General features: G+C 37.7%; 2 protein-coding genes and 1 non-coding gene across 8 annotated transcripts in view; 2 read left to right on the top strand and 1 right to left on the bottom strand.

Moving 5' to 3' along the window:
• NUCB2 (nucleobindin 2) overlaps positions 1-18,293 on the top strand; it is a 62,303-nt gene extending 44,010 nt beyond the window's left edge. For 3 of the 5 annotated variants that reach the window (XM_088018188.1, XM_088018187.1, XM_028116850.2), the window contains 9 exons: positions 874-977; positions 1,793-1,978; positions 2,170-2,260; positions 2,864-2,922; positions 3,019-3,111; positions 4,170-4,259; positions 8,661-8,831; positions 9,092-9,173; positions 9,604-9,716. In XM_088018188.1, the coding sequence (XP_087874314.1) occupies positions 874-977; positions 1,793-1,978; positions 2,170-2,260; positions 2,864-2,922; positions 3,019-3,111; positions 4,170-4,259; positions 8,661-8,831; positions 9,092-9,173; positions 9,604-9,611 (884 nt within the window). In that variant the 3' untranslated portion in view covers positions 9,612-9,716. Of the gene's footprint in view, positions 1-873; positions 978-1,792; positions 1,979-2,169; positions 2,261-2,863; positions 2,923-3,018; positions 3,112-4,169; positions 4,260-8,660; positions 8,832-9,091; positions 9,182-9,603; positions 12,388-16,921 lie in introns of those variants that run through there. The other 2 variants (XR_015766703.1, XM_028116853.1) reach the window with 2 other exon arrangements.
• NCR3LG1 (natural killer cell cytotoxicity receptor 3 ligand 1) overlaps positions 17,014-24,484 on the top strand; it is a 30,528-nt gene continuing 23,057 nt past the window's right edge. Inside the window, exons 1-2 of one of the 2 annotated variants that reach the window (XM_028116855.2) lie at positions 17,014-17,071; positions 24,126-24,473. In XM_028116855.2, the coding sequence (XP_027972656.2) occupies positions 17,047-17,071; positions 24,126-24,473 (373 nt within the window). In that variant the 5' untranslated portion in view covers positions 17,014-17,046. Of the gene's footprint in view, positions 17,072-20,207; positions 21,130-24,125; positions 24,474-24,484 lie in introns of those variants that run through there. The other variant, XM_028116854.2, reaches the window with a different exon arrangement.
• Positions 22,648-22,779, bottom strand: LOC114219437 (small nucleolar RNA SNORA72). The gene has a single exon (XR_003611376.1). It is a non-coding gene; the product is annotated as a small nucleolar RNA SNORA72 (small nucleolar RNA).

Raw genomic sequence — 24,484 nt, 5'->3', positions numbered from 1 at the left:
AAATAATTGATATGTCTTTAAAAATAAGTCCTAATCCAAATGAATTTACCTAATTTAGATTTTTATTGTTCCGTAAAGGATTCATTGGAGCAGCATACAAAAAATTCCTTCATATAAATTTTAGAACAATTCTTTTTAGAAATTCTCTTTAGGGGGCACCTGAGTTGCTCAGTTGGAAAAGCATGCAACTCTTGATCTCAGGATTGTGAGTTTGAGCCCCACTTTGGGTGTAGAGATTGCTTAAAAATAAAATACTAAAAAAAGAGAAATTCCACTTAGGTCCTTTTTTTTTTTTTTTAAGATTTATTTGAGAGGAAGAGAGCAAGCGTGAGACCATGAGTTGGGGGGAGGGGCAGAAGGAGAGAATCTCAAGCATACTCCTCACTGAGTACAGAGCCCCGACATGCTGCTCAATGTGGGGCTCAATCCCACCATCCAGGAAATCATGACCTGAGCCTAAAGCAAGAGTCGGTAGCTTAACTGACTGAGCCACTCAGGCGCCCCTCTACTTAGATCTCTGATGAAGGCAGTATATTAGACTTTATCTAATTAAAAGTAGGAAATATGGTAGTTTTACAATAATAAAAAAGTTTTTACTATTAATTATACTGATAGTCAACTAGCCTTTCTAGAAATAATATTAAAGTGTACATATTATGTTGTATTCCTTTCTGGATTCAAGGACATCACTATTGCCTAGAATAACACTATGTACAATATTCTAAAAGAAAATATGAAAGCTTAATCTAAAATTTTGAATATTCTTATAAGATCCTATAGAATAAATATGAATACTTATGCTTATGTATTATTTATATTAATGTTTCTAGCTTTTAGTACTTTATCATTTACAGTTTTCTCATTTTCTTTCAGATACAGGCATAGACCACCATGCTCTTCTAAAACAATTTGATCACCTAAACCACCTGAATCCTGACAAGTTTGAATCTACAGATTTAGATATGCTCATCAAAGCGGTGAGAATAATTCTAAAAAGTGTTGTCATTGTGCCTTTGAGGCTCTGTCATTCGATAAGTAAATTCAGTGAAGTGGTAATATAACATTTAGACACTCTCAAGAATATTTTTAAAGGGAGATAGCTTAACCTTTATTACTACAGATAATAATATGACCATAACGGTCTGTAACCCCTTGCCCACAATTCCAAAATCCAAAGCACTATAAAAGCTGAAATCTGGCTTCAGTTATAATAAGGCTATTTGTAGTTTTTATTTAGCCTACATAATGTGAATATTCATAGACTTTGCTGAGGAAGTACTAATCTGTTTGATTATAGACTCTGCAAGGATATTACACAATATGGCATAAGTGCCATATTCTTTTTCTGAAAACTAGAAAATTCTGAAACATATCTGGGCTCTGGGATTTTAGATAAGAGTTTGTAGGCTTCTCATGTTGTACTGTATGGAGTTACCAAAATGCATGTTGTAGCCTGGGTATGAGTTTAGTTAAGTAGTTAGAAACAATTCTAGTTTTCTATATTGTATAGATTTGATACAGTCCCTTCCTTCTTTTTAAAATCAATTTATATATTACTTACTTATGAAGAACTTTCTAAAGTTGAGGCTTGCTTTGAACTCTGAGTTTCTTTTAATGCCTACATTCTGGTAATAATAATAATGACTAAAATAAAATGGCAGAGTTTAAAAGAGGAGTCCAATGTTTTCTGGACCTTCTATACTACCTTCTATTAGAATATGCTGTATGCAAGAAAGCCCTTATTTATATTTTCAAATACTCCTTGTTATTTAGTTTAAATATTACATTATAGGCCACAAGTGATCTGGAACACTATGATAAGACTCGACATGAAGAATTTAAAAAATATGAAATGATGAAGGAACATGAAAGAAGAGAATATTTAAAAACACTGAATGAAGAAAAGAGAAAAGAAGAAGAATCTAAATTTGAAGAAATGAGGAAAAAGCATGAAAATCATCCCAAAGTTAATCATCCAGTAAGAATTATGACTTTAAGAAACCATCATTAGATGAAGATACTTCTTTGAGTATCAGATAGAATTTTATCATAAGTTATTAGTACTTTAGAATCTTAATTCAGCATAGTTTCTCAAATTTGTGTTTTATTTTCAGTCTATATACATAGATTATATTTTGTTTTGAGCATTTTTTAAAAATTGATTCACAGGGAAGCAAAGATCAACTAAAAGAGGTATGGGAAGAGACTGATGGATTGGATCCTAATGACTTTGACCCCAAGACATTTTTCAAATTACATGGTAACAGATTTGATACAAATATTAATATTTATGTCTGCTGTTTGAAAGATTATAGTTGCTTTATTCTTAACTGGTTTTTGTCAAGGTCTGCTATTGAGTCCTATTGACAGTAAATGTTTAGAATTTTTCTCTAGGGTAATAGAATAGTCTTTATTGCTGACCTGCAGCATAAAATACTTTAAGTCAGTAGCTGTGTCTTTTACCTGCTTTAACTGTTGACTCATTACGGCTTACTGTAAGGTTCTCTGTAAACTGAAGGTATTTCTGTGACTAGCTAGGTTCTATCTAGCACACTTTATGCTATAATATTAAAATTTACTTTTTTCCCTATAGCGTATTGTTTCACTTTATATGTTTGAAAAAAACTGGTTAAGATATATTTTTCTAAAAAAAAACCTAGTATGAATTATAAATTAGTAGTAAATTGTTATCAGTTGGACTGATGTGAGGCTTCATAAAAAAGGAGGAAACATCTTTATGTAGCACATGGATGCTTCGTGTTAGTATCACTTCTGCAAGGCAGTTGTGAAGAGTTGTAATTTATTTATTGATTTTCGAAGGCATTAAAATAAATTTTTGCATTTGTGACTTTTTAAACTTCAGATGTCAATAATGATGGCTTTCTGGATGAACAAGAATTAGAAGCCCTATTTACTAAAGAGGTAAATGAGTTCATTTAAGTGTTCAGCATTTTTGCTCTCTTTTTTCCTTCTATTATTTTCCTTCCTTTTATGTTGGTTTTAAACTTTTCTTTTTAGTTGGAGAAAGTATATGACCCCAAAAATGAGGAGGATGATATGGTAGAAATGGAGGAAGAACGGCTTAGAATGAGGGAACATGTGATGAATGAGGTATGTTTTAAAATTTTAAGAATATATGTTATTTCAATGGATTATTCAAGTTCTTGCAATAAATCTTACCATAAAGTGGAAAATAAATACACAAAGTAGTTATTTAATTGAATTTTGCATTTTTTGATCCAGAATATTCGCTAGACTCCCTTAGTGTAGATAAAATTATTTTGTAACTACTTTAAAATATTTTAAAATTTAAAAGGTTTTTATTTAAGAGATTAAGATGCTGTTGCATGTCTTTTAGAAGTAAAAGATAATGTAGTCCAAGATTTGATGTTTTAAAAGGCTGTGTTTTTATTAAGAAAATACAAAAAATCTAATACCGTAATGGTTTATAACAACGTATTTAGTTCTTATTGACATTATTAAGCTGAGAACTTTGGTCATAGACATCAGAGGCCAGTAACTAACACCCACTGTTTTGCGTCAGTGATTTTCACCTGATATTTGAGCTATTGGTGATGGATTGGGATTTCTGTTGACTGCTGGCATCCCAAGTGTCAAGTGAATTTCTTTGGCCATTATGGAGTTCACTTTTGCAACTGGATGGCTGTAACAGCCACTGAAGAGGATTGGGACTGGTTGTCAACTTTAATTTTGATTTATTAGTTGTTTTTAAGAAAGAATGTTGAGAGCATTTTAATGTAAACTCCTTTACTGTTGGCTAACACAGTCCTCTTTCTGTAAAGGTTATTTTTCTTGGGATTTTACATGGTGTGATGAGGGAGGAAGACCATAATAGCCTAACCAGTCAGATCAGCAGACTCAAGCGTGATGATCTTTGAGCATCAGAAGTATAAATATCTCACTGTATTTTCAAATCTGAATAATACAGAAGATAGCAGTATCTATTTTCTGATTCTACTATAATGTTGAGTGTTCTGGTTTTTTTCCTTCCAACCCTCCATCCCTGTTTCTGTGGATGTTAGGCTAGCCTTAATTGCTGTATATTTGTGTAGTAGCATCTACACAAATATACAGCAATTGTCTAGAAGACAATTTCTAGTAATATGAGAGTTATTATATTTTACATATACATTTTTTTTTTTAATCAGGTTGATGCTAACAAAGACCGATTAGTGACTCTAGACGAGTTTTTGAAAGCTACAGAAAAAAAGGAATTCTTGGAGCCAGATAGCTGGGAGGTAATAAAACCTACTTGAAATGGGATGTATGGTTCAAGAAATTCTACATCAGTCCATTCTACTTTTAACTTTTATTTCCCATTATGTTTGCATGTAGAGCCTTACTGTCTTGGCTTTTCAATAAAATGTCACTATAAAATAATGAACTTGATTTTTTGGAAAGCTTGTGTCAATTGACCTCTTATTTGTAATCATGTTACATATAATTAGAAGTCTTTTTAAAATTTTTTTTTTCTAGTGTTCATTCTTGAAAATTAGAAATATAGATACATTTAAAGAATAAATTAGAAGTTACCTATAATTCTACCATCCAGAGGTAGACACTTAATTTATGCATTGTAGTATGACAATTTGGAAATAGTTTGTATCTTTAGTATATGCATATATAGCATACAATATAGAGTGTACTGTCCCATTTTTATTTTATTTATTTATTTATTTATTTATTTATGAGAGAGAGAGAGAGAGAGAGAGAGCGCGCGCGCAAATGAGGGGGAGGGGCTGAAGGAGAGGGAAAGAATCTTGAGCAGGCTCCATGCCCAGCGTGGAGTCTGATGTGGAGCTCAATCTTACTACCCCGAGATCATGACCTGAGCCAAAATCAAGAGCCAGGTGTTCAACCGACTAAGTCACCCAGGCACCCCTGTCCCATTTTTAATTTACATATACACATAAGCTTCTATCTCTCTATGTATATTTTTAAAGATTTTATGTATTTATTTGAGAGAGAGTGCGAGAGCTTGAGCAGTGGGAGGGGCAGAGGGAGAGGCAGAGGGACAAGCGGACTCCCTGCTGAGCTCAGAGCCCGATGCAACTCAATCCCAGGACCCTGAGACCATGACCTGAGCTGAAGTCAGAGGCTTACAGGATTGAGCCCCCCAGGCACCCCATCCTGTCTATATAGTCTTAAAATGGCTTCATACTGTATAAATGTCTTTGTATGTTTGGGAAATTCTGTGTTTTTTAATGTTAACAATATTTCATGATGCCATTCCTCAAAAAACAGACTTTAGAAATGACTCCTTAGCATGCAGTTGTGTGATTATAGCATAATTTATATAACCATTGGAACAGATTTAGTCATTTGGGTCAATTCCAATTTTTTTACTGTAGTGATTAATACTATGATGACTCTCTACTTGTTCATACATATTTGAGCATCTGTAATAATTTCCCTGGGATTAATTCCTAAGAATAGAACTATTCTCAAAGTTTATGACCATTTTTAGTTTCTAAATATGTCTTGTCAAATTGCTCCAGAAAGGCATACCAATTTATTCCATAGTTTACTGTGCATACACATTTTTAAAAGAATAGTTGAGAGGTAGCAACCAGAAGAGATTGAAAAAAAAATTGTCATTTTCTATACAAAATTTAAAAGATTACCATTTCAATTAGATTTTTAACTGTCCAGAAAATAGTTTGAGGTAGGGTGACCAACTGTCCTGGTGTAGCCTGGACTGAGGAGTTTCCTGGGATGTGGGAGTTTTTAGTGCTGAAACGAGGACAGTCCCAGGATGACAGTTTATCATCTTAGTTCGAGATTAAAGAAATCAGCTTTTTTTGTCATGTTTTTTTCTAATATTTATAATATTTCTGGACTTTGGTGAAGAAGAAGAAGAATGCTCAGATATTTGAACATGCATTCCCGTTATTGCTTCTGGTGAACTAGAGAAATAGATAATTACATACTTTTTTTCATTTTAACATAATTTTAGATTTACAAAAGAGTTATAAGAATAGACAACGAATTCCTGAATACCCTTCCCAGATTTCCCATTTTACTACAGTTATTCTCTTTATCTCTTTCTCTATTTTTAATCTGTGCATATGTGTATTTATATATAACATAATTTTTTTGAGAGTAAGTTGCACATGGTGCTGCTTTAACCTTAAATACTTGAGTGTGTATTTTTTGCAAACAAGGATTTATCTTGCATAACTACAGTAAAATTATCTATGGCTACACACAAAAAACTCTTTTCCAGTCTCTAGACTTTATTGAGATTTTTGTTAATTTTCCTAATACTGTCCTTTATAGCAAAAGAAAATCCAGAATCATATACTGAATTTAGTTGTAATGTCTTCCTAATCTCCTTTAATCTGAAACAGTTCCCGAGTCTTTGTATCTCATGGCGTTCATATTTCTAAAGAGTACAGACCAGTAATTTTGTAGAATTTCCTTCAGTTTGAGTCAGTCTGCTGTTTCTTTCGGATTTCTGGTTTTGGTAGGAATACCACCAAAGTGATCTAAGTGCATCATATCATGAGGCATATGCTGCTGATTAATTTCATAACTGGCAATGTTAATTTTGATTATTTGGTTAAGATACTGTCTACCAGGTTTCCTCACTATTTTGTCTTTTGTAACTTAAACTCTTATATTGTCTAATACACCATACTGCCAGGATCAGAAGTCAGCATTTAAAAGAAATCACTTGACATCATATCAAAAGTATTTCCAAATATTAATTGTAAGCATAACTTTAATAGTTATGGAAGTGCTTAACTGTTTTCTCAGGGCCAGACACCCATTCTTTTACTGTTTATTTTAAAAAGATAGTGCTGCTATAAACACATTTTTATATAAAGCTTATTATGTGTTTAGGGTTATTTTATAGGATGGATTCTCAAGGTAGCACTACCAAGACCAAGGGAATCTTTTTCGGGCAGTTGATATATTTTGTAAAAGTATTTTTCAAAAGAATTGTACCAATTAACACTACCATCATTACCACTGTTTTGTTTTGTTTTTTTAAAGAGTCTTTGAGGGTACACTTTGAGATTCATTATCTACTAATTTTAGCATCCTTGATGATTCTAGCCAGAATCAGTTATTACAATGACTATTGACAAATGGTGATTTTCTAATCATCATTCCTTCTGCATTTATTAGTTGGCTTTCTGCAGTAAGGAAAAGCTATCCCTTCCCTCATTTCTGTTTGTTTGAGTGTAGATTCATGGCTTATTTTATTCAATAAGCTTGAATCCTTACTATCACTACTTATTTCGATGCCCATATTGCTCCAGATTTGGCTAGTGGGAGTTTCTTCAAACTGACTTTTGTATCCTTTTGGCATGTTACCTATCATTCTTTGAGGACTTCCTTACTTATTAGCATAATAAGATGATGTTCAAGGCTCATCTTGTTCTTTCTCCATCCCACCTCTGGAATCAGCCATTTTTCTGAGGAGCACTGGTCCCTTTTAGTGGAGATCATTATCACAGACTGGGATCTGGGCACTGGATGTGTTCCTTGCTACCAGAGAATCTTTGCTTCTAGGCTTTGTCAGATAATAAAGTTGGGTAATTAAAAAACATTTAAGTGTGTGTGTGTGTGTGTGTGTGTATATTTATATATATATTTATATTTGTATTATGTCTATTTGTATATGCACGTATTATACACATACAGAGATACACTTACATTCATATTCATCCTGGTATATTTAAGTATCAGTATATATTAAAACTTAATGAGCTCACTGGGGCTCCTGGGTGGCTCAGTCGGTTAGGCATCTGTCTTTGACTCAGGTCATGATCCCAGGGTCCTGGGACAGAGTCCAGTGTGGGGCTCCCTGCTCAGTGTGGAGTCTAATTCTCCCTCGCCCTTTGCCCCTCCCCCACTCATGCTCGCTCTCTCTCTCCAGTAAATAATAAAATCTTAAAAAAACAGAACACAAACTTAATGAGTTCACACTGCTACCTCCTGAAATTTCAGTCCAATGCCTCCAATTCCAGTATAACATCCTATTTCTTCCTCTTTCCATATTTCATATGAAACCTGGCTCCTATTTTCCGCAATATTATTCCACTTATTTCCTCAATCCTAGGATGTTCAGAGTGTTTCAGATTGCTAAACTCTGCAAAAAAGAATTTATTATTTGTTTAGATTTTTGTTGTTGTTTTTAACCTGAGCATATAGTCTGAATACTCTGATCCAAAGTTTCTTGATTAGTTCTTTTTCCCCCTTCTGTTTTATTCACTTAAAATAAAAGTATAACTTATTTTCTTCTGCTTATAGTCAATTTGGGTTTTCCTGTCCTTGTGGATTTTCTTTCTTCTCTTTTCTTGAGTATATGAAACACTGACAAGTTTCTAAAAATCAAACCTGTACGAAAAAGGTGTATTCAGAGAAATGTGATTTCTTTTCCCGCATTCTCTCTGTCCTTTCTACCTAGTTCTCTTCATTGTTCTGTAGGTAACCCATTTCATTAGCCTTGGATTTTTCCTTTTGCTCAAATAAATATGTAAATATGTATTTTCTTATTTCCCCTTTCTTACCAAAAAGGTATATTACTATAGAAACTCTTGTACTTTACTAATCATAGAATTTTAAAAGCTGAATCAAACCTTGTTGTATAGCCAAGATTATTCTTTCCTCAATTTTTTTCCTTTTAGACACTGGATCAGCAACAGCTCTTCACAGAGGAAGAACTGAAAGAATATGAAAATCTTATCTCTTTACAAGAAAGTGAACTTAAGAAAAAGGCAGATGAACTTCAGAAACAAAAGGAAGAGCTACAGCGTCAGCATGATCAACTTGAGGCTCAGAAGCTGGAATATCATCAGGTGGTATTTATAAAATGATTGTGGCATTAAAAAGAATTTTAGGTGTTTTGGTAAAAGTGTGTGATTTTTGTAATATAATATTTCAATGTCCGATTAGCTATAGTATTTTAAAAACTGCTTTGTTGAATATTAATCTAAATTTTAGAGTCTGAATATCTCATTTTGGGAAACAATTTTCAATTAGTTTGTTGTGATTTGTCAAAGGTCATGAGAAAATAAAAGAATACTTACTTTTAAGACATTCTTTTTCAATGCACTAGGTTGTACAGCAGATGGAACAAAAAAAATTACAACAAGAATTTCCTCCATCAGGGCCTGGTGGAGAATTGAAGTTCCAGCCACGTATGTAACTTTATTTTTTTTGTTTAAGGAAATAAAAAAATTGAATAAATTGAAATCTATGTTTATTACAAATGTAATTTCAAATCATTAATATCTGTGGTATTTACTATATATTTGTGGAAATAGTGCAACTTGTACTACAAAAAAATGTACAGAAAAACATACAGAAACAAGCCTTCTAAAATGTCTATGCATTAGCATATTTCAAAAGCTATATAATTTGATAGCTATATTTATGGTGAAATGATTTATTTCAACATTATTCACAATTCTTCCTAATCAGTTATTGACATTGTCAGAGAACATGGTTTCTTAACTGTAATCTATGATTAGCTAAACGTATTTTAAAAATGCTTTATATTTATATTTACATATATATATGTATATGGAGATTCAGAATAAAGGGAGATACCTTTTTTTTTTCAAACAGACATTTAAAGTCCGAAATCCACCAGAACTTGGAAGAAAATTGTTAAATCAACATCTGTGTCATCTTTTTACCACCCTTCCTTTTTTTCTGCTCAATAAATATTTTAAAGCATATATGGAATAAAGGAAGATACTTTTTAAATGAGAACACATCTTTTCAGGACACAGATATTTAAGGATTGAAGTCCACCACAACCAGGAAGAATACAAACTCAGTAACTGGTCTCACTTTCATACCTCTCTTCTTTTTAATTTGTTCTCCTTTAATGATTCAATTAAGTGGCCATAATTATGCCATAATTTAATGAAACTATCAGTAACTGTTTAAGTGAAAAAGTTCTGTATTGCTTTTAAAGTAAATTTATATTGTTGTCACTTACTCATAAAGATAGTCTTTTATAGGTGCTTATCAGCCCCTCTCTCGATAAAAGTCTCTTTGATGTTAATAATTCTTCTTCTGAGAAGATCGCACTTTCCCCCAGTGTTTCCTGGTAACTTCTTCCTACTTCCAGAAACCTTACCTGCTAGAAATTCTTCTACTGAATAGCTTTTGCTACCATTTCAGGTCATTTTTTGGTTCATATTTCTGCTTTCTACTCTATTACTTAAGATCAGGTTCTGCTACAAAAAACCAGAAAAACCAAAGATAACAGTGTTTTAAACTAAATAGGAATTCTTCCCTCTTCCATAAAGGAAATCTGTAGGTAGGTGGTGTCCAGGTTCCTGCCTCTCTGTTCTGCTATCCTCAGTGCATGGTTTTTATCCTCAAGTTACCTCATTCTCACTGTCCAAGATTGCTTTTGGAGGCAGTGGGCAAGAGGAGAAAAAGGAAGTTCCCCCCCCCCCAGTTGTATCAGCTTACTGGATTCAGTGTTCCTGGAGAACCACACAACATTTTAACTTATATCTCATTGGTCATGTAGCTGCTAGGGAAGCTGAGAAATCCACGTGGCATTGGGACCAGCTAAAAGTTAGGATCTTTAACTAAAGATGAAGGAGGTCGTGTTTGGTAGGCAACTTTCAGTTTTAACCCATACAGCTTTATTGGCTCCCTATATATATCTGTGTACACTCTTCTGAAACATAGAAAACACTCACTTGCCCTGCCCCAAAAGGAAATCTCCCACATCCAATCCATTATTGCATGTAGCTCAAAGACAATGATACCCTTGTATAGTCCTCTCTGTCAGGTTAGGATGTGGCACCTAATGTTCTGGCCATCTAAAAACTAAAAACTAAAAACAGACTAAAAAACAAACTAAAAAACAAGGTGTCTGCCTCATGAGTACCAAATGCATAATGGTGGGATAGGTACAGGATAACTGCAATAAAATCAACCTTTCAGAAGAGGGGAAAATAGCAGTCACTGATCCGTAACACTTAAAAGGTACTGCTTGGCAAAAATAGCAAGGTCTCTCTGCCCTGTCTATAAATATATTCCTTGGTTTTCATATCAGGCAACCCCTGATTCACTTTTGTGGGAGGAACTCCCTTGTCGAATGTCCTCAGGGGCCCTTGGCGCTGCCTTCTAGCAAGTTTTTATTGTCCATTAATTTTCAAGGACACATTTGCGTGGGCATTGGAAAGTGTGCTGGTCTTGGGGGCCGGACCCCATAACTTCCTGTTATGGTGGGTTTAGGGGCTTGGGAATTGTTTTAGATAGTTACAGGCTGTTGCAGGCCAGGTTTAGGGTTTGTTTTTATTTTGTTTTTTGGCAAAAACGTCCCCTAAAAACTTAGTATGTTTTTGGTCTGTCTTTTTCAATTATTAACCATGAGTAACCACAAAGATCTTGTCAAGACACAGTTTTTAACAAAGAACATCATCTTTTACTTGCTGGCTTCTGTGCTCTCTCTCTCTCCCCTTGGGTCTTAAATGAATGGTACCTACTTGGGACCATTTTAAATTGTAGGCTTGGATGGGATGGCAACAATCCCAGTCTGATCTCTTTCCTTAGGATGGCTCCCATTACTTGGCAGAAAATTCTTAAGAAAGGTTGAGGCAGAAAAAGGAAAGGCAGAAAAAAGGTTGAGGAAGCTTTAGCAGCTTCCTCAGAACCTTTACTTATAACTGTTTCAGTTTGGAGTAGTAGCTGACTTTTCCAATTTTTCAGGGCTCCAGATTTGGGACTTTGTCAATTTATTTTGTAGAGAGCCATTCCCTTGGCAAAGCTATATTCCTTTCCATCTGTGCAGTCTTGTTAACCTTAGCCTGAGTCCCATCTCTCCCATATGACTTTGCTGAAAGAGGCTAGAAGCAGCCCACATGCTAACATTCTGAAGTTCTACCACTACTTCCTCTGATATCTTAACCTTAGTGGCATGAGGTCTCACTGCCCAAAGCCCTACTCCTCAACTAACCTAACTCCATATTTAAGGTCCTTTTACTAGCTGTACCTTACTTCTAGCTACCAAATTCTGTCTAGGTCAGGATTCCTGGTTGTAGATAATGGGATCTTCTTTAGCTGTTAAACAGAAGGGGCTTGATTAAGGGGTGCTTGATTAAGGGTAACTCACAGAATCTTTGGGAAGGCAGATGAAACAGAACTTAGGCTGAGCTTCATAGGAACTCCATCACAAGAGTGGGCTGCCAAAGAAGCTGCTGCTTTTGGAACAATCGAGAAGCTGCCTGCCGGATCAGGATGCCTCCTGCTGGATTAAGGAAGCTGAGAACAGTTGCCAGCTCCTTAACTGTACCACCTCTGCCGTGCTTTGTGTTGGCAAAAGTGGACACCTCGTGTGCTGCCTCTCTCCCCATGTAACCTGGTTCTGAGCAAAAGTCTCAAGTGAGTGCATCTGATTGACTGGACTAATCATATCTGGAAACCTAGCTGCAAGGGAGGTTGGGAAATCCTAGTATTTAACTTTACTACCTCTGTAGTACAGGAAGGCATGTTTAAAGCTGTTGAGTGAGCCAATCTGTCGTAACATCTCATACTTTTACATTGTGTCTCTTCACATTAATAATTTTTAAAACTCTTAGTCCTCATTTTATAAAATTTTTAAATAATCAGAGCATGCTCCAAAGATACCTTCGATTTTTTTTTTTCTTAAATCATGGATCCCAAAATTAAATGTAGCAATCTGGGAAAGTTCTGCTTACATACAGCTGTAAAAAAACACACACACACACACAAAAACAAACAAACAAACCACAAAAAAATCACTCACTAGAGTAATGCTGTGTTTCCTTAGAGATGGAGAAGGATTCCTACCTCTATTGTTTAAATTGTAGGAAACATTAAAAAATTATCTGGCATATCCTTTTGTTGACTCTATCTGTGACAAGAAACTGTGATAAAACAGAGATTCACCCAGGGTAAACTTTTTTATCAAAGTTTTGTTTTGTTTCTTAAAGATTTATTTATTTTGAGAGAGTGAGAGTACATGAGAGGGGGGAGGGTTAGAGGGAGAAACAGGCTCCTTGCTGAGCAGGAAGCCCGATGTGGGACTCGATCCCGGGACGCCAGGATCATGACCTGAGCCGACGCAGTCGCTTAACCAACTGAGCCACCCAGGCGCCCTGTTTTGTTTTGTTTTTAAGATTTTATTTATTTATTTGAGAGAGAGAATGAGAGAGAGCATGAGAGGGGGGACGGTCAGAGGGAGAAGCAGACTCCCTGCTGAGCATGGAGCCCGATGTGGGACTCGATCCTGGGACTCCAGGATCATGACCTGAGCTGAAGGCAGTCGCTTAATCAACTGAGCCACCCAGGCGTCCCGAGGGCAAACTTTTTTAGATGGTGGACTGGGGTTCAGTCAGAAAGGAATTGGAGACAATAATATTGTACTATGATTATGTAATATGATAAATATGGATACAGGGTAGTCATGAGAATATATAAATGTATCAAAGTAACATGTTGTACCTCTTACATTTACATGATGTTATATGTCAAATATATTCAGTTAAAAATATAATTGGAGGAGAATTTAGAGACATTTCTTCAAATGATCTTTTGGCATGAGTAATAATGGGTGGATATTACTGTAGACATACCTCACAGTTTCCAGCAAATTATCGTAATTTATATTATTAAAAAAAGAATTGAGGGCGCCTGGGTGGCTCAGATGGTTAAGTGTCTGCCTTGGGCTAAGGTCTTGATCTCCCGGTCCTGGGATCAAGCCTTGCATGTCAGGTTCCCTGCTCAGCAGGGGAGTCTGCTCTCCCTCACTCTGCCCCTCCCCCCTGCTTGTGTGCTCTCTTCTCTCTCTCTCTCAAATGAATAATTAAAAATCTTTAAAATAAAAGAATTGTTAGCCCAAGATTATCTATGGACTTAAGGAATTCCAGTTCTTAAGAGTATTGGGCATTTATGAGCAACTAATTTTTCTTACAGAGTTGCTAAGAGTATTCTTTACAGCTCTCTTAGAAAGTATTGGTCCTGTGCTTAATTTATACCATTCTTCTTTTTTTAAAATTTTTTAAAAATTTATTTATTTATTTTAGAGAGAGAGAGAGAGAGAGAGAGCACACGAGTGTAGGGAGAGGGAGAGGGAGAGAATCTCAGACTCCCCACTGAGCATAACCCATCATGGGTTTCCATCTCAGGACCCTGAGATCATGACCTGAGCCAAAATCAAGAGTCCGACGCTTAACCAACTGAGCCACCCAGGACCCCTATACCATTCTTCTTAATACTTTTTAGGTATTCAGTAGTCTTTGATTTAGGTGACTTAGTGGTATGTATTAGTAACTTGGGGTTTTGTTTCATATATGAATTTTCATAAAGCATATAAATGTTATAGTATACTTAGGTATATATAATTAAAATTAGATTTTGGAAGATGATAGTCCTCTAGAATATTTGACTCTTGCTAAGAGAAACTGTAGTTTAGAAGTAGTGGTAAAAAACTTCTTTGAGATATGGCTCTACATTTTTTTTTAACCAAAATGTGTTTACAACAGCATTATTTTCTATGCTAATTGAACATATTTGTATTACCAAAGCCTAAATGCACATCTGTTTTTCACAGAAAGAAAAATACAAAGAAAATTTTACAGTTTTGTGAGAATGTGGTGAGAAATCTATTTTCTTTAGGAAGAAAATTTGACAAGCCTAGTTCTGGTTAGTGCCTAAAATTTGATCTTTGCTTTATAACTGTGCAGTACAATGAAGAAGAAGTTGAAACAGAGCCAGAGTTAGACGATGAGCTTCATCGTTGTCATGGGAGATTTTTATCATTTGACGAACCTGCTAAAGAAGTCACTTTCACCCTTAACCACTGGTGCCTCAACTTAATACTTTAGTTCTTTTTTTTTTTTTAACTGAGAGACTAAGGTGTACTGAGTAAAGTGAAAAGTGTACTTTTTTGTTCCCTGTGGGTGAAAGAATGAAAGACTGTAATGACAACTTGCTTTCAAGGTATGAGATTGGAGGGAAATCTGGTCTTTTCCTTGCCTTTTTTTTTTTTTTTAACACAATATCATTATCAGTATTCCAATTTTCCCTTACTCACATTTAATTTATTTTTTAAATGAGTACTTAGCTATGGAGTAATACCCATTTCTTAGACAATCCAAGAACTGAGCCAGAACAAGCAGCAGCAGCAAGTGGTAAAGGCACCAAATTGAAAAATTTGAATTTATGATTACTAGCACTGCCAACCTCTTTATTGAGAAAAAGCAAAGCAAAACCAATAAAACCTTTGATTTAATTTTAGGTATTTAGATTTTCCCCCAATATTACCTCTAGAATTATATAGAAAAAGCCCCCTACATTTCATGTTTATAGATATCTGCAGTTTTTCTTGCAGAGCTTTTAGTTTACATTTTAATTGGCAGTAGTCGTACTCTTGGTGAATGCCATGTACCAGCTTGGTTGTTAGTCAGCCCTTGACAGTGTATTTTTCCCTAAAAGCTTACCCTTCCATTTAACTTCAGAGCTGTGCATGCCTTTAAACAAATTTGGTTTTGTTTATAATTTATTGCAAGCAATAGATTTGACTTTTGCTGTGCAAATTTCCTTATCTCTTTTTGTTTTATCCTTGGTAATATGTTCTAAGATTTCCAAGATTATGAATATAGATCTTGTAACTAAAATGTTAAAATATTTTATTTTACAATTCTTTTAATTTTGCTGCTCCATGGAATTTAAAAATGGGTAAGGATTTATTTCCACATGATTTTAAAGCTATAACTTGTCTGAGTGCTTTAAAAGTGAGAGAGAAGAAATAAGATTCCATCTAGTTCTCTTTGCCTTCTTCCATGAATCATTGTGTTAAAATGTTATTTTTGTTCAATTTTAGTCCACCTTAAATGTAGATTTTTAGTGATAGGAGAATATGTGTCATTTAACTAAATCCCTGCTCTCATTTTCGATTCCTTATGTGTGGAGTATGAAACACATGTACAGCCTGTGCCATACTCTGTATTTGTTTTGTACAATGTTGTTTTACCTACTTTACTGTTCACTCTTACCCTTTAATGTGTCTATCTGTCACTATTACCCTCAAAGTGATTTGAGTTTGCTTTACTTTTGAATTCTTCCCTTTCTGTTCTTGGCATTGCTTCTTTGTAAATATTTCCTTATTAGTGTGATGATGTCTTATAGATTTTTTCCTTTTTTAGAAAACATTTGCCATGCCTCTTAGTGTTTAAACATTTTTGTGGTAGTATTGAAGCATTTTTGTCAAACACAACAATCATCTTCTTGTTCTATAGCATTGAGCAATGGATGTTATAGTTTGTATCTTAATTTTTTTTCTGATTAACTCAGTTCTAATCCCATATACATTTCTTATTTCCTTTGATGTGTATGTATTTCCACTCCCTTTGATATTTATAGCATGTTTCATTGAGATTCATGATTGATATTGGGAAAAAGAAAAACCACCTTTGCAGAAAGAGCTATTTCAGCAAGCAGGCAGTCATTTCTAGAGGGGTGTCCTAGAGCTCCTTAGGCAAGCCGCAGTCATTCCTGGAGGGGTTCCTGACCACTGTGGAGAGTAACTCTAACCCTAAACAAAATTTCTGACTCATGAGTAGGGTTCCTGACTCCTCTTCCGCAGAGTGAACCAGCTTATGGAGCAAATGCATAGCATTCAGACTCTGATCAATGTCCCTTGTCTAATTCTTTAGCTTTTTTGTACCCTCCTTAAGTAATAATAGTTTAAAAAATATTTTGTGCATTCCAGCAGACATTTTCTGTCTTATGGTTCTTAATAAAGGAAAAAAAAGTATTTTTTGTAATAGAAAGACCAGGACATGAATTTTGCAATCTCTGATTAGAAGTAGCATAGTTTTTTGTATTTGTTATTTTTGCCTGGATGATCTGAGTTGTTTTTTGTTTTTTTTTAAGACTTATTTATTTATTTTAGGGGGAGAGGGGCATAGAGAGAGAATCCCCAAGTACATTCCCTGCTGAGCACCGAGCCGAGGCGGGCTCCATTCCACAGTCCTGAGACCACAACCCACTAGACCAGATCCGGAAACCCAGAGTTGGATGCTCAACAGACTGAGCCACCCAGGTGCCCTGATCTTAGCTTTAATTAAGTTATTTTCTCTCTATGAACTCTCCCCTTTTCTACTTTTTGTATTGACTTTCCCACTGCTGTGTTTCTAATGCACCTCCTGAGTCAATGGAGAAAGCTTTGAGTGATGTAGAGAGTTATTAGCACCACTGTCAGCTCTCTTAAAGTTTCACTGTCGCCCCTGCCGCCAGCTTTTGGGGTTTATTATCAGGCCTTTCTAATGAATTCTGCCCTTCCCTCACAATCCTAAACTATTCATCTTTTCTTCAAGGGAGTCTGTTGTATTACCACTAAGGAAGATGTAGAGGTGACTTTATTAAAACAGGATTAATTTACAAAAGATTTGTGAGAGATGTAATAGAGGATAGGTATTTTATTTTAAGGATAATTGGAAGCCAGTTAATGCCCAGAGCATCTTTTCATTCTTTTGTGATGGCTCTGGTGACTTCCAGATAGCTCTGTTTGCACCTTTCCATCCAGTTTCAGGGCCTAAGAATGGAAGAGCCCTGGAGGCTCAAGTACTATAGCAGAGGTGGAGGAAGGAGCCCCTTTTAAGTGAATGTGTTTCTTTCTTTGAAACTGTTAGTCCAGGATCTATTAGCACACATGAAGGTTATAATAAGCCCTTGCAAGTTTCATAGTGTCTATGTACCAATTTTTATAACATCTAATTGAAAGATCATATTTCAGAAGCAATATGTGTACATTTATATGTAAACTTGTGCCTAAAATAGGCGTGGAAGGAAGACCATTAGTTAGTTTGTGTCTTCTGAAAAAAATTGTGTCCTCGAATTAAAAAGTGAAAAAATTTTGCCTTTCCTTTTCATGAAGAAAACCAGTGCTGCATAATCCGTACTTTATCAATATTTATTATGTTTTTTTTTTAAGATTTTATTTATTTATTTGACGAGAGAGACACAGCAAGAGAGGGAACACAAGCAGGGGGAGTGGGAGAGGGAGAAGCAGGCTTCCTGCAGAGCAGGGAGCCCAATGCGGGGCTCGATCCCAGGACGTTGGGACCATGACCTGAGCCGAAGGCAGCCACTTAACCGACTGAGCCACCCAGGCGAATATTTATTATGTTTTAAAAACTTTTAATAATGATGGTATATACATCCTATTTTAAAGACCATTTATTTTATTTGTTATTGCTAAATTTGGGGGACTGTGGAATTTTTTTCAATTTAAGTGTTGAATTAAAAATGTAACCTTTTATAAATATGTGGCCAAAAGTGTTCTGTTAATTTTAGAGTGTGGACAGAAATTTTATTAATCTGAAGTGTATTTAGATTTAATTCTTTTTGGCTTCTTTAGAAAATTGGATCATTTAAAAAAACTACAAATAAATAACTGGATTTTAATTTGATAATCAGGAAGACACAGAGACCTTATACAAGTTTGTTATATTTGTTTTTTGATTTTATATTGTAAAACTTCTCCCAGTGCAATATTTGTCAGAAAATATTATTCTAGTCATCATTTGTATAGCTTTGTTTTAATTATATTAAATGTAAAATCAGAAAAAATATGTAATATTTGTTATTTTCTGGGGAAAAAGACAAACTTGGCAATGTTGAAAGAGTGGGTTGTTTGCAAAACACAATTATAGAGTCAAAGAGTCTGAGGGCCTTAGAGGAAGGATTCCTTTTCCAGCATTTTTTCTTTTTTTTTTTTTTTTAAGATTTTATTTATTTGACAGAGAGAGATCACAAGCAGGCAGGCAGAGGGAGAGGGAGAAGCAGGCTTTCTGCCGAGCATGGGGCCCGATGTGGGGCTCCTGGGATCATGACCTGAGCCGAAGGCAGACGCTTAACCGACTGAGCGACCCAGGCGCCCCTCCAGCATTTCCTAATATATATATAGTATATATATTTCTTAAGATCTAGCCCCTGCTTCCAGTTACAGCACAGAGGTGGAAATTCCAGTAGTTTGCAGAGTGGTTTACTGGGAAACTATGGGGATTCACCAAATAACTTCCTTTGGGGGAAGTATTTAATGATGTCAGTAATACCAGAAGAGGACTTCTCCTCAGGGTAAGACTCCCTGGAAGAGGTGTCAGTTGAGAAGAGGTATAGACTAATGTAGCTGGACCTAACCTTGTAGATCTCTTACTTGTTAGAACTGTGTCTCAGAAACTGTGACTTTGTGAAGGTCCCTCAGCTAGTTGGTCTCAGTGTGGGCACCCTGCCCACCTCCCAGTTCTATGCTCTTTCCCCTCTGCATGCTGTTTTGCAGATAGGTGAGAATGTAAACCTTTGCTTAGTTACTGACAGTATCACTATGTCTTCATTCACACACTGCCTAATCCTGTAATTCTTAGTATATGTGCTGCCGAAGCAAGCACTGATCCTGTAATTCTTATAACAGCCCTGCAGGGTTGTTACCATCTCATTTAGAGAAGCGGAAACTGAGGTAACTTGCCCACTGTCCCACAGTCAGTGATGATATAGCTGGAACTTGGGTCTTGGTCCAGGTCTGCCTGTGATTTTCTATAGATTACATACATTGCTTTTAATGATGTGAGGAAAAAATTAAGTAGGATCAGCAAGACTACTGGAATGCAAGATGCTGGGGCAATAAGCATGTGCATTTATTATAGCACTGCTTCTTGTGTTTTGAACTTTGTAGTTAAAACTGATTTAAAAACTGGTCTGGAGGGGCGCCTGAGTGGCTCAGTTAAATGTCTGCCTTCGGCTCAGGTCATGATCCCAGGGTCCTGGGACAGAGCCCTGCACTGGGCCTCCTGCTCAGCGGGAAGCCTGCTTCTCCCTGTCCAGCTCCTCCTGCTTGTGTTCCCTCTCTCACTGTCTCTCTGGCAAATAAATAAAATCTTAAAAAAAAAAAAACTGGTCTGGAAGTGGTAAAACGTAACCATCACTGAATGAACATTTTAGGTTTTGCTGGAGGAAGTCAGAAGCCACTTTCTGATTAACAAGGGAAATTAAGGGCTGCCTTTTGATGTTTGACTAAAGCGTTCTGGAGATACAGATGGGCTTTCAGTTTCAGAATGTAAACTTATTTTAAAGATATCTCTATATATGTCTCCATATATCTTTAAAGATACATACATAAAGATATCTATCTATATATAGATATATATGGCTATATATATCTATATTTAGACTTTTTTTTCTTAAGATTTTATTTGTCAGAGAGAGAAAGCACAAGCAGGGGGAGCGGCATGCAGGGGTAGGGAGGAGCAGGCTACCCGCGGAGCAGGGAGCCCCATACGGGGCTCTATCCCAGGACCCCAGGATCATGACGTGAGCCGAAGGCAGACATTTAACGGACTGAGCCACCCAGGCGCCCTATATATAGTTTTTGGTTGGTTGGTTTGTTTGTTTTTTAAGAGAGAGCATGGCGTCGGCTCAGGATGAGGGGAGGGGCAGAGGGAGACGGAAAGAATCTCGGACTCCCCGCTCAGCAGGGAGCCTTGGGGGGCAGATCTCACCACGCTGAGATCGTAACCTAAGCAAAAATCAACAGGGGGCAGTTCAGCTGACGGAGCCACGTGCTGTATGGTGAGAGCAGCGGCCCCGCTCCGCGCAGCGCTCTAGCAAAGACACCAAGTACCGCGGCGCCTGGGGTAAACCCGCCGCCGGCTCCCGGCCTCAGTTTACAGAGTGACCTCGGCCCAAGGCCCCGCCCCACCTCTGGAAGGCGGCCTTGGTGCTCCGCCTTTGGCACCCTCTCCCCCAGCGCGCAGCCTCCTGCCCGCCCTCCCGGCGCGCGGCTCTTTCACGTGGTCAGAGGAGTGTGAAGGGACTCATCTCAACTCACTTTGCGGAGTACCAGAGGAGACATAAAGGCCCGGAAGTCCGCTTTGCGGTTCAGGTTAATCCCCTCCGTCTCCACACGGACTCAGTGACGGTTCCTGCCGTGTCGCCGCAGCTGCTAGTTGCATCAGGTCGTGCGCGCGGCGCCGGCGTTTTCGGACACTGGGCCGGGCTCCAGCCGGCCAGGCCCGCGGACCATAGACATGGAGCACTGGTGGCTGCTTCTGCCGCTGTCTAGGCCTCAGCTTCTGGCCCTGTGGCTCTGGCCACCCAGCGCAGGTAGGCCCGCGGCGCCGGAGGAGCGGATGGGGGCGGGGGAGCGAGGCGGCGGAGGCAGACGGGGAGGGCCGGTTCCGCCGCAGCTCCTCCACCGGGCCCCTGCCGCGGAGCCCCACCTGAGCTCCGCGGCCGCCCGGGGGTCTCGTCTGTGACAGGCGGCTTCGTTTACTCATTGAATTTTTACTGCCGGCTACTGTGCACCGAGTCGGCGCTTGTAGCAGCAGGAGACGGTGCCTCCTTTGATTTGGTGCCCTGAATGCTCTGTAAATTTCAGAGCCGCTTTTGCATTATTTTGGATGCTGGAACTGAGAAGAAAAAGTAGGTATGGGTGGGTGGGTGGAGAGGAGTGGAAGTCAGGAACATACCCCCCGCGTTCTAGTGAAGGGGAATATTTCGCTTTACTGAAGCCTTTGCTGAAGAGAGTGTGAGGGGCGTGTTTTACCCTTACGGTGACATTCAAAGTTTCTCTTTTACTTTTTTGGGGGGGTCGAGGGGAGGGGGGAACACTGATGGATGTTTCTAATTATCGAACAGGAAACCGAAGGCAGGCACATGAAGAGATGTTTAAACTCACTACTAATCATAGAAGTTAAAACAGTAAGATACCACTTCACACTTAATAGACTGGACAGAGTTAAGCCGGGCTGTGCCGGTGGTGGTGGCTGGATGGGTGGGGATGTGGGCATTTAGGAGACCCTCGGGGTGTCCATCACTGGGGCTGTGGATGAACCGAACCGAATGTGGATTTGCATATGAAGACCTCGTCATTAACTTCAACCAATGGACTAGCTGTACACATCAATGAGAGAGGCTTTGAAACTGCCAAGAGCAGAAACAGTAACATGTGACTCCATACCATTTTCATAAGTTTGAGAAACAAAAAAAGGCAGGATTTTTTTGTTTGTTTTTTTAAAGAAAGACCCTATTGAAGGAGTCACTTTTTTTTTTTTAAGATTTTATTTATTTGTCAGAGAGAGAGAGAGTACAAGCAGGGGGAGTGGCAGGCAGAGGGAGAAACAGGCTTCCCTCTGAGCAAGGAGCCTGAGGCAGGACTCGATCCTAGGACCCTGGGATCATGACCTGAGCCACCCAGGTGTCCCACAAAACAAGGCAGTTTTAAATAAGAGAACAAAAATGGAAGCATTAAACGTCTTAGAATGGTTGCCTGTTTGGGGAGGGAGATGGAAATAAAAAAGAATAAATAGTATTTCTATACACTTGCAATGAGTAATCCAGAAATAAAATTAAGAAAATAATTCTATTTATGAAGCCATCAGAAAGAATAAAATACTTAGGAATAAGTTTAACAAAAGAAGCATAACATTTTTATTCTGAAAACTATAAAGCTTTTTTTTTTTTTTTAGTTTCATAGTTCCTTTAATAGCAACTGGTTATCAAATTAGGAATGGTCATCTTTAAAAGTTACTACACTAGTCTTGCTGTCATTTCTCAAAGACAATCAGGTACCTAGAGTCGTGGACATTTCTCACATAAGATGCATCATATAAATCAGACTTGGTCTATCACCAGCACTGATAAAAGCAGACCTAGGGAAAGAACTAAGTCTGGGGACACATGCATGGTCTTAATACAGGGAATGTTTAGCTTGCTCTGATTATTACAAAATCAGAACAGTGAGAATATTCGAGGTTGAAAAAATTTAAGAGGATCTAAATAAGTGAAATGGAAAAACATCCTCTCAAGTCTTTTTAGGCCACCTGAACAAATACCTTAGACTGAGTGGCTTAAACAAAAGAGATTTATTTCTCACAGTTCTGGAGGCTGGGAAGTCCAAGATCTAGGTGCTGACTGATTTGGCTCCTGGAGAGGGGCCTCTTCCTGGCTTGTGGAGGAATACCTTCTTACTGTATCCTCTCGTGCTGAGAGATCTCTCTCTCATGTCTCTTATAAGGACATTAATCCCATTCTTGAGGGCTCCACCCTCATGACCTAATGACCTCCCCAAGGCCCTACCTCCAAATACCATCACACTGAGCATTAGGCCTCAACATAGAATTTTGGAGGGACACAAACATTCAGTCCATAGCATATCCCCAAAACAGATTCATGGATTAGAAGACAACATTGTTTTTTTTTTTTTTTAATTTTTTATTGTTATGTTAATCACCATATATTACATCATTAGTTTTTGGTGCAGTGTTCCATGATTCATTGTTTGTTCATAACACCCAGTGCTCCGTGCAGAACGTGCCCTCCTCAATACCCATCACCAGGCTAACCCATCCCCCTCCCCCCCTCCCCTCTAGAACCCTCAGTTTGTTTTTCAGAGTCCATCATCTCTCATGGTTCGTCTCCCCCTCTGACATACTCCCCTTTTCTTCCTCTCCTGTTATCTTCTTATTTTTCTTTTTTCTTAAAATATGTTGCGTTATTTGTTTCAGAAGTACAGAACTGTGATTCAACAGTCTTGCACAATTCACAGCGCTCACCGTAGCACATACCCTCCCCAATGTCTATCACCCAGCCACCCCATCCCTCCCACCCCCAACCACTCCAGTAACACTCAGTTTCTTTCCTGAGATTAAGAATTCCTCATATCAGTGAGGTCATGTGATACATGTCTTTCTCTGATTGACTTATTTCACTCAGCATAACACCCTCCAGTTCCATCCACAAGACAACATTGTTAAGATGACAGTACTCCCCAAATTGATTTTCAGATTCAGTGCGATTCCTATTAGAATTTCAGTGGACTTTTTATATCAATTTCAGAAATTGATAAATTGATTCTAGAATTCCTATGAAATTGCAAGGGACACAGAATATTAAACACAATCTTGAAAAAAGAAGAATAAAGTTGAAGGATCTTATGTGGATTAATGTGGGGACATGAACTAAGGAGCCTCTCTGTACCTGAGACACCCTCTCCCCCACAAAAAAAGGGATTTCTTTCCATTTATGTGGCAGCTTTTGAGAGTACCATGCCTGTGTTTTTTCCAAGGGTCTCCCATAACTGAGTTCTCTTATTGCCACAGGTTTTCTGCAAGTGGAGATGGCAGGGGAGACTCAGACGGTGCTTCTGAATCACAATGCCACTATTATCTGCAAAGTCCAGGGTTACCACCACCTGGACATCACAATTATGGGTATCACCTGGTTTTGGAAGCATCGAGTGTCTGCAACAGAAGTTAAACTGTTTGAGTTTTTTGGAGACCACCAAATGACAGTCCGACCTGGAGCCTCCGTGTCTCCCTGGAGGCTGAAAAGGGGGGATGCCTCGCTGCAGCTGCCAGGGGTCCAGCTGTGGGAAGCAGGAGAGTACCGATGTGAGGTGGTGATCACCCCTCACAAAGCAGTGGGAACAGTCCGGCTGGAGGTTGTGGGTGAGTGCCTG

Source organism: Eumetopias jubatus, unplaced genomic scaffold, assembly GCF_037043125.1.
Source record: "Eumetopias jubatus isolate StellerSeaLion01/CBP00866 unplaced genomic scaffold, mEumJub1_p1.0 scaffold_13, whole genome shotgun sequence".
Lineage (NCBI taxonomy): Eukaryota > Metazoa > Chordata > Mammalia > Carnivora > Otariidae > Eumetopias > Eumetopias jubatus.
Note: the sequence above shows the minus strand (reverse complement) of the source record. Positions and strands in the feature narration are given on the sequence as shown.